The sequence below is a fragment of the Betta splendens genome, chromosome 6 (assembly GCF_900634795.4).
Source record: "Betta splendens chromosome 6, fBetSpl5.4, whole genome shotgun sequence".
NCBI classification, from domain to species: domain Eukaryota; kingdom Metazoa; phylum Chordata; class Actinopteri; order Anabantiformes; family Osphronemidae; genus Betta; species Betta splendens.
This window is the reverse complement of record NC_040886.2, coordinates 10,621,086-10,634,719: the sequence shown is the minus strand read 5'-3', so window position 1 is coordinate 10,634,719 and position 13,634 is coordinate 10,621,086. Positions and strand designations below refer to the sequence as shown.

General features: G+C 49.1%; 2 protein-coding genes across 4 annotated transcripts in view; one reads left to right on the top strand and one right to left on the bottom strand.

Moving 5' to 3' along the window:
* The first annotated feature begins 214 nt into the window (after positions 1-214).
* On the top strand, positions 215-8,373 carry elapor2a (endosome-lysosome associated apoptosis and autophagy regulator family member 2a). Of its 2 annotated transcripts, XM_029154496.3 has the most exons (22): positions 215-504; positions 1,351-1,471; positions 2,315-2,504; positions 2,585-2,732; positions 2,884-2,973; positions 3,150-3,255; positions 3,365-3,517; positions 3,913-4,001; positions 4,100-4,280; positions 4,361-4,489; positions 4,599-4,689; positions 4,763-4,865; positions 4,943-5,080; positions 5,556-5,819; positions 5,918-6,091; positions 6,173-6,359; positions 6,502-6,598; positions 6,697-6,798; positions 6,880-7,006; positions 7,099-7,277; positions 7,476-7,644; positions 7,732-8,373. In XM_029154496.3, exons 1-22 carry the CDS (start codon positions 409-411, stop codon positions 7,798-7,800), a joined length of 3,003 nt encoding a protein of 1,000 aa, XP_029010329.1. In that variant the 5' UTR covers positions 215-408; the 3' UTR covers positions 7,801-8,373. The 2 variants fall into 2 exon arrangements, with proteins under 2 accessions (XP_029010329.1, XP_029010330.1); XM_029154497.3 differs by lacking the exon at positions 215-504 and having other exon boundaries at positions 1,351-1,452.
* Positions 8,374-9,569: 1,196 nt separating this feature from the next.
* Positions 9,570-13,634, bottom strand: part of grm3 (glutamate receptor, metabotropic 3) — a 28,442-nt gene continuing 24,377 nt past the window's right edge. For both annotated transcript variants that reach the window (XM_029154500.3, XM_029154499.3), the window contains exon 14: positions 9,570-12,935. In XM_029154500.3, coding sequence (XP_029010333.1) covers positions 12,859-12,935 — 77 coding nt within the window. In that variant the 3' untranslated portion in view covers positions 9,570-12,858. The remainder of the gene's footprint in view (positions 12,936-13,634) is intronic.

The window sequence follows — 13,634 nt, the reverse complement described above, 5'->3', positions numbered from 1 at the left end:
ACATAGGCATTCGTTTTAAGCTATTTAATGGTGAATTGAAGAAAGTCTAAGCTGGTGTGAGCATAAAGAACATTATATTATAATGAACAGAAACAACGCACACGAGTAAATGTGATTCGAAAGGGCAATAAAGGGCTATGTTACCGGCTTACATGCATCGTGGGTTTTACTCTGAAAACCTTAACAGGAAGTTGTTGCGTTTTTGCTCAGCTGAGCGTGATGAGGCAGCAGCCCCCGGAGCGCACAATCTGAGGATAATCGCAGGTGGTGAGGGTTAACAGCCTGTCGATAAGAGGCGACAGAAGCAGGTGTCGGTGCCGAGCGAGCTCCAACCTCACTGAGGCTGACGGTGCCGTTTTCTCCCTCGGAGTCGCGTTGTTCCCGTGTCTTCTCACTCGGTGATCTGAAATGCGGTCCTCGGCTTGGGTCGTCGCCAGTTGCGCTCTCATCCTCTCCGCGGTCCGGCTGATTGACGGGGCAAAAGAACAGCGGCAGTGTAGCGAGGTGAGCGGTGCCACCGCCGATCGATGCGCGTCCACCCGGTTTCCCTGCATCCACTTTTATTATTGGGGGGCGCAGATGGAGGCAATTAGGAACAATTAGCAATTAGGAATTAAAAATTGATGACACATTTCCGGGTTGATGTTTGAACGCGTGACCGCCCAGCAGATAGTTGAGTTTAAGTTTAAACATGGAGGATCATGATTCCTCGGTCCACATTGGACTCCAGCACCGCTCCACTCGGTGCCGCTCAGGCTCTTATCAGCATCCTGCACGGGCTGACCTTTCCTTCCCTCTGGTCCGGCTCAGCTCAACGCCTCAGTCCAGCCTGGCAGCACCCTCCTCAGATAGTGGAGCCACATTCCTTGTGTCTGGCACAGACTCCTGCAGCACGTCACCAGAGCTGATGTCCTGCTTTAAATGGCATGAGTGAAGGGACAATCGATCTACACACCACGGCTTTTATGTGCTTATGTCAGAAATAAGGCCTCCATTCAGCTACAGGTGGAGGTTTTACATTTAGGTGTTGTCTTCTTTAACCCTTCGCCCACGTAACTATGTCGTCCATGCTGGGCAGTGTGAGGCTTTGGAGATAACGATGCTCTCATGGAGCCACTTTCAGTGTTGGTTACTAATTTAGCAGCACGCTCCACTGCTGTGACCAGGGAAACTATCTCAGGGATGACTCAGGGCTCTGATTTGGGTGGAGGCTTGTGAGGGATGTTTACTGACCTGCCATTGGCAGGGCTTCTGCTCATTGTTTGGGTTCGGGACTGTCATGACGACCGATTTAATTATGCAGATGTTTTATTTGTGTGTGTGTGTGTGTGTGTGTGTGTGTATTGGCAGATGGACTACTACTATGAGTACACAGAGTGTGACAGTACGGGGTCTCGGTGGAGGGTGGCCATACCACAGAGCCCTGGGGCCTGCGTTGGACTACCAGAGCCAGTACGCGGCACAGAGTGCAGTAAGCCATCATTAACTGTGTGTGTGTGTTATCCGTAGCCTGGGACGTCCACCTCCACAGCCCAGCTGACCCTGTGTGGATATTCTCTAAATAACTGCAGGCTAATAACCTTAAAGCAAAACAATGTCACATAATTGCTCTGCTGACTCGCTGCACACAGGCCGTGTTGCTGTAAGAACTCTTGTATGGAGTGCAGTTAACTAGTAAATGATTAAATATTGCTATACAGTTTCGTAGTCATGAATTAACGGATGCTCTTTCAGTTCTGCATAACAAAGTGTAATTGTTTGAATTGTTTTGAGTCACTGGAGGTGATAACTTGTCCATTTCTGTTGAGAGAAATTGAACAAATCACAAGTTTATTATAGATAAAATGAACTACTTGAAACCTGGTACTTTTTGATTTGTTGCTTTTATTATTGCAGACAAATAGAGTGAGAGAGTATTTGAGTTCATATGACAATAAATATTAATCTAAAAGCAAAGTATCCGTGAATATGTATTCATGCATCTAAACACACACCTTTTATACTTGGTGCACTAGACTCACATGCTTTAAACACAGCGAGACTTCACGATGGCATTAGACAAGATCAGGAGGGAGGAAAAGCTGACGGGGTATGAAAACACCGGCTTGAAGTAGAGATGAAGTCGCTCAGTGGAAAAAGTGCATAGACAGACACAGTGTGTGACAGGATGCAAGGATTAAGTTCCTGCAGCAATGGAGCAGTGATCTGCGTGACCATTTCTCTTTTTTTTTTTTTTTTTTTTTAAGTTTCATGTTCTGCTCCGAGCAGGAAGCCTGCAATATTCCTCTCGCTGCTTTGTTTTTCCCCTCCGCAGCCTTCTCCTGCAAGGCCGGGGAGTTCCTGGAGATGTCCGCTCAGGAGTGCACCCAGTGCGCGGCGGGCAGCTACTCGCTCGGCAGCGGCGTCCGCTTCGACCAGTGGGACTCCATGCCCGCTGGGTTCAGCAGCGTGGCAACGTTCCTGGAAAACAATCCCCACGGGGACGACCGGCTCACCTGTAACAGGTGCTGGATTGGGACGGAGGAGGGGGGGGGGTGCTGGATCCTGGGTTCTGAGAGTGATCAGAATTCCTGTGTGTTTACAGTTCAACCTGGGTTCCTCAAGGAAACTACCTGGAGTCCAACAGGGATGAATGCACGGTCTCTCTCATCTACGCCGTCCACCTAAAGAAGCAGGGCTCTGTGAGCTTCGAGTACCAGTATCCAGACAACAACCTTCTGTTTGAGTTCTTTGTGAGTTCCACTCAGGCACTACATACCTGTGTGCAGATGAGTTTTTTCATCCATCTCCATGTTGAAACTGTTTGATTCTTTGCTATAACCCTGGATGAGTTACTGTACAAGGTGAGGCCTCCAGCTCATACTTGTGATCTGCTTGCTTCAGATCCAGAATGACCAGTGCCAGGAGATGGAGCAGTCGGCTGAGACCAAGTGGCTCAAGCTCACCAATCACGGCGAGTGGGCGAGCCACACGGTACGCGATGAACGAAGGGCACCTGTCACATGCGCCCTTCAGCCAAAAATGAGCAGAGCCGAGTCAGGACGAGCAGCAGGAAACGAGCGGATTCACACAGGAATATACAGCGTGATTGAAACGTTGCATCACGTGCTTCAAGCCTGAGCAATAACGCAATAAAATCATGTGTGTAGGTGAACCTGAAATCTGGCACCAACATCCTGTACTGGAGAACAGGCGGGGTCCTGATGGGGAACAAAGTGGTGAAGCCCGTCCTTCTGAAAAACATCCAGATAGAAGGTCGGCAACGTGGTTTTAACTCTAATAACAAATCCCAACCAAGATAAATGTCCGATTATTTATTTATTTATTTAAAAAAAAAATTTCCACATGATCCTCCTGGTACCAGGAGTCGCCTACACGTCGGAGTGTTTCCCCTGCAAGCCGGGGACGTTCAGTCGGGTGCCGGGCTCGTCCAGCTGTGAACCGTGCCCCCGGGACACCTTCTCAGGGCACGGCGCCAGCTCCTGCACGCCGTGCAACACCAGCGTCCAGTATGCAGGTATGAGAACGCGCAGTTTCAGCCACATTTGTTCGACTTGGGAACAAGAAGCGTGTTCGTTAGGTCTGTGTGATCACATGGGAGTAGCAGGTTTTAGGGTGTTTTTTTTTTAAGTGTCTATATAAGTCTCTGTATATTTGTTTTGTGCAACGCTAATTAGGAAGATAAAAGTAATACCCTCCTTGATCTATTTTAACACATTTCTCAGCAGGGACATAGTATAAAGTAGTAAATGTGCTACTGTATATCCTTGTTTGAGATGCTCACAGTGAAGCTATAATAGAAACTAGTACAGTCGACGTTTGTTATAATAACAGGACTCGCATCAGCCAAACAAACTTTTTTTTTTTTGGTTCTACTCTATCTTTCTTTTTTTGATCACTTTTTTTCCTCAGCTGAGGGGTCAGCTGTGTGTAAGGACAGACCTCCATGTTCCAAGAAGGATTATTTCCAGATCCACACAGCGTGCGACCTCGAAGGCAAGGTAAGAGGAAAGGGGCCCTGTTTAGTTGAAACGTCCCAGTGAGACCTGGTCCACAGCCGCGGTTCATGTGCGGCCACCTCCCGTCTCTCTAATTTCAGACACGGGTCATATATAAGTGGATGGAGCCCAAGATCTGCCTGGAGGGCGTGACCGGCGCCGGGACGCTGCCTCAGAGCGGGGAACGCGAGCCCTGCCCCCCCTGCAACCCCGGCTTCTATAACAACGACACCGCCACCTGCTCGCCGTGCGCGGCCGGGACCTACTCGGACGGGATGAAACGTACGGAGCCGACCAGCCGCGCGTTTTGCACGTCCTCCGTGCGCCGTCCTCACTGTTTCCCCGTTGTGTCCGTCCCCCAGCGTGCGAGCGGTGTCCAGCGGGCACCGAGCCCACCCTGGGTTACGAGTACAAGTGGTGGAATGTTCTTCCTGCGAACATGAAGACTTCCTGCTTTAACGTGGGCAACTCCAAATGTGACAGTATGAACGGTGGGTGCTCTGCCAACACACAGCAGGTTTATATCCGCCAGTAAGAATAGAACAAGGAAGTGTGTATTTCCTAAAATGGTGAGTAATGAGGGTTTGGCGTGTCTTTAAGGCTGGGAGGTGGCAGGTGATCACATTCAGAGTGGAGCTGGAAGCTCAGATAATGATTACCTCATCCTCAACATTCACATTCCCGGCTTCAAGTAAGTGGAGTCGCATTATTCTGAGTTTAACTGAGTCGTCCGTCGTCTGACAGTCCTGTTTCCTCCACGTCAGACTCCCCACGTCGGTCTCCAGTCCTTCAGGGGCCGAGTTCGGGCGCATCACCTTTGAATTTGAAACTTTGTGCACAGCTGACTGCGAGCTCTACTTCATGATGGTGAGAGCGGCGCGTGGCCGCCGATTGGCCGAAGCCATACACACAGAAGTATGAAAAGGAGACGTTTGTTCCCGTAGGACGTGAACCGGAAGAGCACCACCGTGGTGGAGTCGTGGGAGAAGACCAAGACGAGGCAGTCGTACACGCACGTCATGACCAAGAACGCCTCGGTCTCCTACACGTGGGCGTTCCAGAGGACCAACCAGCCCTCCGACGTGAGTACGCGCACGCGCGGAGCTACCGGCCGGGCTCCAAGCGGCCTGGAGCGCGCTGTCCTGCTGCAGTACGGGGGTTAAAGCCTTGGGCTCAGGAAGGCGTTTTGCCGCCGGGCCTTTCCTCAGATAAGTGAGCGCGGCTCGCCAGCTTATCCCCCCCCCCCCCGTTGTTGTCGCAGATCTAGAAGCGAGGTTTCTGGGGGGGAAAACATCCTGACGGGTTTATCGCCCTCTCTCAGCCTTGTAAATCTCCTCTCTAGGTAAACCCTCCGCTTCTCGAGACCGTCGCTGACAAAGACACCTTCTGTTATCGCTGTGCTCACCCAATAGATATATATATTTTTGAAGTGTTCATCATTAACCTCCTCATTCATGTCAGGATTTGCAGGGCAGTAGCCACAAACAGTGCAGGAGTTGCTGCTGTTAATGTCCGCTCGTGTGTGTCTCTCTCTCTCTCTCTCTCTCTCTCCTCCAGTCGCGTCGCTACGTTAACGACGTGGCGCGGATCTACTCGATCTCTGTGAGCAACGCCGTGGACGGCGTGTCGTCCGGGTGCCGCGCCTGCGCCCTCAGCACCCGGCCCTCCGGCTCCGCCTGCGTGCCCTGCCCTCCCGGACACTACATAGACACCGTCACCAGCCAGTGCACTGAGTGTCCGCCGAAGACCAACCTCGACCCGCACGCCACGCCCGGGCCCGACGCCTGCAGACCCTGTGGACCCGCCAGCAGGAGCGACCAGGTGTGTGTGTGTGTGTGTGACGCTGAGAAGGTGAGCGGAGCTCATTTCGTCTCGGCTTTAAGTGAAACGGAGCCGTTTGCCTCTTGTTTGTTTTACAGGACCACAGTTTGTGTTACAGTGACTGTCGCTTCACCCACACGGAGGGCAACGTGACCCTGACGTTTGACTTCAGCCCGCTCGGCTCCGTGGGATCGCTGATGAACGGTCCAAGCTTTACCTCTAAGGGAACAAAGTATTTCCACCAGTTCAACATCAGCCTGTGTGGAGGGAAGGTGGGGTGGAATGAAAACGCACAGCGGGGTTTTCTGTGTGAAGGCGGTGCTAATTATTATTATTTTTCTTTCTTCTTCTAGGGTCATTTGGCAGAATGCACTGACAATGTAACAGACCTATCCATCACCGACTCTCAGCGAGAGAAAGGCGAAGGGGCCAACACCATCAAGACCTTCATCTGTCAATCAACCATAATCCCGGCTAATGGGCGGGGCTTCCATACAGCGCTGTCTTCACAGTCCATTAACCTGGCCGACACGTTCCTGGGTCAGTGGCGGCGCTGCATAACTGACATGCTAACACATTTTCCCATGCTCTTGCATGTTCTCTCATATTCCATGTAACATGAAACCACAAATAAGGAGGAGGCAGATTCAAGTGGCCAATGTTGCTTTCATGTAATCGCCAGGAGCAACAGTAGCAAATACACTTTATGGAATAAGGGCGAGGCCAGAGCTGTTCCCCCAGACCTCCAAGAACGTCCCCGATATCCACTTCTACTACAAGTACCTCCAATCCTTGAAAACCAGATTTAGTCTTTCATTTTAAAACATGCATTGGAACTTGAAGGTTTTTTTTCCCTTGCTGTGTTATTGTTGCTCAGGTCCTTGGAGGTGACCTCATCGTGCGGGACGGGTCGAAGCGTGGTGGTGACACTTCGCTGCAACCCGGAGCGAAGCGCCAAGGGAGAGCTTTCGGTTCCCAGGTAGCGTTTCTCACTCGTACCCGTTATCTGCCCCCCCCCCGGTGGGCGTGGAGTGACGAGCTCTGTGTTTGGGCGTCCCAGCCAGTGCCCTGCAGGAACGTGCGACGGCTGCGCCTTTCGATTCCTGTGGGAGAGCTCCGCGGCCTGCCCCAGATGCACGGAGAGAGACTTCCACCGCATCGAGGGGTCCTGCCAGGCGGGACACCAGGTGCGCGTGGACGCGTTTTAGTTTTCATCAGTAGAGTCCCGCTCGGTTCTGTTGACAAACCCGCGTGTGCGTGTGTGTGTGTGCGTCTGCAGGACCTGCTGTATGTGTGGACTGACCCGAAGCTGTGTGTTGGGGGTGTGACCCTGCCCCAGAAGAAAACCTTGCCCTGCGAGAGCATGGAGCTCTGGGTCCGGCTCGGTGCAGGACTGGGCGCCTTCACTGCAGTCCTGCTCGTTTCCCTCACCTGCTACTTCTGGAAGAAGAACAAACGGTACAACTTTTGTCTTTGTCTGTTTCTGTTATTTCCTTCCTCGCTCCTAAAACGGTTTGTTTGGTCCTATTCTTCCTGACATTTCTTTCCCTGTAGCATCACAGTTTCTGTCATTATTCACGTGGGCAGTGTTGCTCCTCGTGGGTTGTTTTTTTTCCCCCCACAGCTCTGAATGCATCATTTGTGTCTTGTTGTTAGGTTGGAGTATAAGTACTCCCGCTTGGTGATTTCTGCCAATAAGGAGTGCGAGATGCCAGGAGCCGACAGCTGTGCCGTGATGGAGGGAGAGAATGAGGGAGAAATGGAGGACGAGGTTGTGTACACAAAGCCTTCTCTACTTGGCAAACTCAAAGCCATTGCATCCAAGGTGGGAGTCGCTGTGTTATTTAGCTTCTGCTGGAAGGAAATATGACCATTTTAAAAATGGTGAATCTACATTTTTCCCCATTTTTAGGGCAACGGACAGAAGTATGAAAACATGCAGCTGAACTCATCCCATTCTAAAGCCCTGGTGTGGAGCTAGAAGAGGTGAAATTAGAGGGAGTGAGGGATCGGTGTAAACCTTAGAGACTTTCCACTGAGCTACCCCTTTAACCAACCACCCCTTAATGAGCTTGGTACCTGGAATACCAACTGTGTGTGTATATAAACATGTCATGCACCTCAGGCCAGGTTCAGAGAAGTCACTCTAACGCGGTGGCCTTAAGCGCAGCTTGGTACGACCGAGCCGTCCGACCCGGGGCATAGTTCTGTGACGCAGGTGTATGTGATGGACATAACGTTCTGATCCAAGCTGACGCTGGAAGACCTCAGGGTAAGACCAAACCCTTTTTCGGGATATTTAGCTTTTGTTTCTATTTATTTTTAATCTGCGTAGCGTCCGAAATGTCCCTCGACGGCCACGGTGCGTTTTGCCATTAGGGTCGCCGTGGTTACCGTTTGTCAGTTTCTTTATTCACACACGTGATATCTTCTGGCTGCATTTTTACTGTAATTAATGTGTTCTTTGTCCCACCGAAAATGAAGATGTCATGTTACTGAGGCTGTGATGATGACTATTGTCGGCACATGTCAAATAAACGAAATATTTATCGGGTGTTTTTAATTTTTTTTTTTTTAAATTCTCATTTTTAATCTACGAGCACAGCACGTGTGTGGGTAGGGCACGGCTTTAAACCAGTAGAACATGGAGGACAAAACCTGTTGCTTGTGACTTTTTTTTTTTTTTTTGCCCACGTCAGAAGAATAAGCAAAACTGTGACATGCATGTACATGTAGGAAGTTGTCATCCTGTTAGTAATTTAACTACCAGGGGTGAAACCATCCCGCTCTTCACCAGCAATGTTATTTTAGGACCTTGCATAAATCAACTTTATTACTTGAAGCTTTTTATATGACACGTGCTTCCTACTAAACCATATACGGTTTGAGTTAAGATCCACTAGCAGCAGTTCATCATCAAGCTAAGCTTTGGTCTGCATGTGTATATGGGCTGGTATCTATCTGTGGCCAAGCAAAGGATCACCTCCAATCAATCATGTAAGCAGAGCACAGACTTGTGTTTAACATGATTTATTGCTTTCAAAAGGATCCTAATGCCGTCACAGCCCAGGTCTGGTTTAGAAGTTGACCTTTCTTTTGCTGAAACTATAATCCATGAAAAACTAACAGCAGGCTGCTGTATTTTAAATCTGTGGCTGGTGTCTTTCCTGGGATTCTCCTTTAGAGGGCAGTGGAAAACTGCAAATGTGAGTCCCAACGTTGTCGAGTCTTTGCTTGTAACAAAGCAAAAAGCAAAAAAACGCCCTTTTCTAGTCAGTCTGTCAAACATAGTTGTTGCCCAAGTGTTGAGGATTCACGTTGCTGCTTGTCAAACACAGCTCATGCGTGTTCTTCAGTCATTCTGGTGGTGTTCACGGTTTCACCACTAGAGGGCGGTGTTTACTAAGCTTCAAGAACCAAGTCAACGGCCAGTTCTGCAAAAGCAGAAACTCTAGGCATGATGCTGCAGCCAGAAATGACAAAAAACGGGGAAAGTTGGGCAAATACTTGGTATTTTGCTGTCTGCACTACTTCATACAGTGGAAAATCAACTTATCCATTATGCTTTTAGCCAAACGTCAGTCGGCAGAATACAACAGACAGATCTTGTCGATTCTAGCTGACCCGAGCCTGTGTGTATGTGGACAAGGTATCGATGGGACGTTAATATAAAAAGACAAATCTATTTACAGGTAATGTGCTAGCGGAGAGGCTTTGTGTTCGTGCTGCGAAAGACCAGACAACACCAGCTGTTTGCTCATTGTTATTTAATACGATGTCATCACAGCCTCCTTTTTATTGCACGCATCATAAACACAGACCTATTGCTTTGTGATTGGCCGGTTCCAGGCTCTGCTTGACCTCGGCTCCGTGTTGCCGCCGAGATCTTGTCTCGTTAGAAAAACCCGGAGGCCAAGGACACATTCTGTTATATAGCGGGGGGCTGCAGCACAGAGACCTTTGTGGAGCACATGGCAGTTGGCAGCAGCTGAATGGTGGAGCAAAAATGTCTGTAGTGGATGGTGTGCTGTTTGAAAGGGACATTCATGTGTAAGGCCAATTAGGGAGGCATCCATAGAGAGCTCCTGGGTACATGAGATGATAAGCTGTGTGGAATAGTGAGAGAGGTGGTGTATTTCAAAGTAATCCATTTTCTTTACATCTAAATCCCATTGTTTTTTTTCTCCCCCTACACTTTCGGATCTGCTTCCTGCCTTCCCCTCATCCCTCATCCAACCTCCTCCAGCCTGCTCCGTTGGCAAGGCTGCAGTGGGCGCCCAGATCTGGGTGCTTCAGCCTAAGTGTGGGCCGCCAGTCTGCTGGCCCGGCTTAGGTGGTCTTTGCTGAGACCGACGCGGCAGCAAGTTTCACACACAGCGCGGTGGATGATGGAGACAAAGGTGGCAGAGGGAAGGTTGAAGGGGTGAGGCTGAGGGAGTGGGAGCGGGTCAGGGGGAGAGTGTGAGACTGTTGTCCGGGACTGGTCCCTGGACTAAATGAGAGGAGAATCAGGGTTAAGTGCTCTATTTGTGTGGCCATTAAAAGCTGGGAGTAGAGTGCCGGGCTGTGCTGAGCCAAATCTCACCAGTCTCTGCCAATTTGAACCAGAAGCCAGCATTTTTTTTCCCCCTCTCTCTCTTTCTTCGTTCGCCCTCGACTCCCACCCTCCTCTCCGCGCAGGCAAACAGACATTCCGGCAGCGGATGCGGCGGTGGTTGTCCGTAGCAACCGGCCATGCGGGGTGTATCTTGTGGGAGCAGGACCACGGAGTGAATGGCTAAGCCCTTTGTTAACAAAGACGGTGGATCTCTGAGATGCTTTTGAGCTTCCAAAGAAACATTGTGACTTCTGGGCTGTGGGAGCGCTTTACATAATCCAGCGGCAGCTCCGCCGCGCCGCTCGCTCCGCCTGCTCCCCGCACCCCCATGTAGGTCGGCTCTCGACGGCGCATCCTCTGAAAATGTTTCAGTCTATCACTCACTGATTATCATGGCGGCTGGGAGACTGGCTGCGCAAAAGGGAAACTGCTCCAGAGTGAAATGTTCGCCAATGGAGAACACTAATTTTCCAATAGTTTTGTTTTACAGTAAATAACAGTCATATTTTCAACCGTAAGTTATGTAACGATGTAAGTTTTTTTATTATCGATTTCCTGACACGTGCAATTCATTTTTGCATGTGAGGCCTCTTTTTAAAATGAAATATACTCTAATGTTAAATGAAGCCACTAATTCGGCCTATTTCAACATGTTTTCCCCTAATTGCTTCCATCGTTCATTCTCCCACCTCCATGACTGCCGCCCGGTGGAGAGTCTGCCGTGTTTCCAGCCACGAACGGAGAGGCTGATGGAACCTGATGTTTTGATGAATGTTCTGCACATCGCGAGCTCTACTCTAACATCCTTTTGTTAGCGCGTGTGCTCCGCTTCCTCGCGTGAGCCTCTGCGGGACCGCCGGAGCCAGCTGCTCCACTGTGCCGCCCCATGTCAACACATTTAACACAGATATGTAAACTGCACACTTCAGTAAGTTGATGGGTCAGTGACATCATCTTAATGGTTTATGAGCTTCTCGACCTCTTTCTCTCTCCTTTTGCCCGGAGCCACGCTGTGAAATCAGGGGATGGGAGCCTATTAGAAACGTCAGTATTCTTACAGAACAGACTGGAGATAGAAGCGGGGAACAGAAAGTCCTCAGAGTCACCTTTTCTACGCTTCAAGTAAACAATCGATGGCAGAAGGCTTGGTAGGGAATACAGCTAACTAGCATAGTGTTGCCCTGAAAGACGCACTCCACGCGGAAACAGTCGCCTTTACAGCGACTGGACCGGAAGGTGCAGCTGATAATCCAGAACCGATCCCCTACGACCTTTACCTGCAGCACTGTCGAACATACATTAAGGCACATAGCCATATTCAAAACATCACCACACATTGTATCTATGGGGCATAAAAACACGAGATACTGCTCTTTGTCTGGAAAAAAAACATGTGTTCAGCAAAGCAGCAATTCATTTGAGTAGAAGTAAAGCAGAATAGTGAGCCAGGACTCGTGCTGGCAGATTTGCGGCAGCAGAAATACATTTGCAGTCCACCTCGTCAGCTCTGCTCGTTAATAGCAATCCATTACAACGATCGGCTAAAGAAAGAACAGTTTGAGAGTGGGAGTGAACAGAGCGTTGCGTTGGTGAACACATGTCTGGAACTATGGCCATTTAGATAAAGGGAATCCATGATTAGAAATAGAAAAACGAACATCTGTATCAAAAGCAAAAGACATTTTCCAGCAACGATTGCAGCCACAATGAGATTATTAGCAGATCGGTCAAAGTGACTAAACAAATTCTCAAACGGACAGTCGTGTTTTGGCACAGCTCAGTTAGATCGATGAGTGATGGATTCTTTTTGTGGTTGTTGTCCTTTCCTGTTGATGCAGCCAATCCAGTTTATGCTTTTTTTTTTTTTTTTTTTTTTTTTTTTTGTCCACATTCGTTCCGGGGTACAAGACCGTTGTGCTGTTTGAACCATCAGTAGCGTAATATACAAATGTACAGATACACAATAGAAATGCATACATCATCTGTTATTACAATGAGACCTACAAAAAAAGCATGAGAATAGAAAGTCTGTGGGATATTGCAGGTGAGGCAAGCAGAGCCACGAATGTGCATCCGAGCTGAGGGACACACACCCTCCTACCATGACTTAGTGCATGTCTATTTACACCGCATCATAACAAAGCTATCAAAAACAAAGGCTCCAAAAATTCCTCCTAAAAACTTTTTTTGTTCTTTTGTTTCTCTACTTACAACAAGATCTATCCATGTATGTACAACCCTAGAAAATAATTTAATTATAGTTACACACTTTCTACATTTGTGAAACAATATAGTCCTAGTCCACAATTAAGGTTGATCATGTTTGTGTGTGTGTGTGAGTCAGTAAAGTGGGCCTATTCGATGGGCAGAGGTGGTTGATCATGGATTCACGGCTTGGCTAACAGTCGCAGGGGCTTTATTTAGGGAGAGGACGTGTTGCGCTCACAGGGAGGAAGTGGTGGAGTCGACGATCTCTCTCCCGTTGCACACGGTCGGGACGTAGTGGGCGCTGACGGAAGCTGGGAAGAGACGAGGAGCGAGAGGGAAGCGTGAGGCGACGACGGCAAACCCCACGAAAAGCATTTCCTTCAAAGCAGCAACAATATTTCACCGAATTACAGTACATCGATGGATCTGAGTATCTCACTAGTCGAGTGACGAGCGATGAAGGAACAGGGGGGAGTTACTGTAATGTGGAGCTAAAGTTTTAGGACCCTGAGGAATTATAAAGGCGTCGAAATAAGCACAAGCTTTACTGCATGCGTTAATCACAGCATACGTTTAATGCAGCCGTCCGCCATGAATGAAATGCAACGCCAAGCTTCACGTTACTTTAGGATTCTGCCACAGCGACAGTAAAAATGTAAGCGCTGGCTTTACTGCAGATCTAATCTGCTGCTAATAAATATAGCATCGCTGCCAACTTAAAAAGTCATCTGGAATAATGTGCCTGGAATAGCACCCGCGTCGCTACTGATCTGGTTTTGTGAAACCAATTAAATTTCCGCGCTTTAAATTTAGTCCAGAGTGATGCTCGTTGTACCCCAGGAGTGCATGTTCTGAAACCTGTGACTCACGTACGGCTCCAGTCACCTGGCATCTCACGGCTACAGCCACGCTAAGTCTGCCTAGCTCAGGACTAAGCTCGTCAGTCATGCAATGAAGACGTTGTCGGAGGAACGCTTCATACTCGATGACCTTCCTTGTCACGGCTTTAT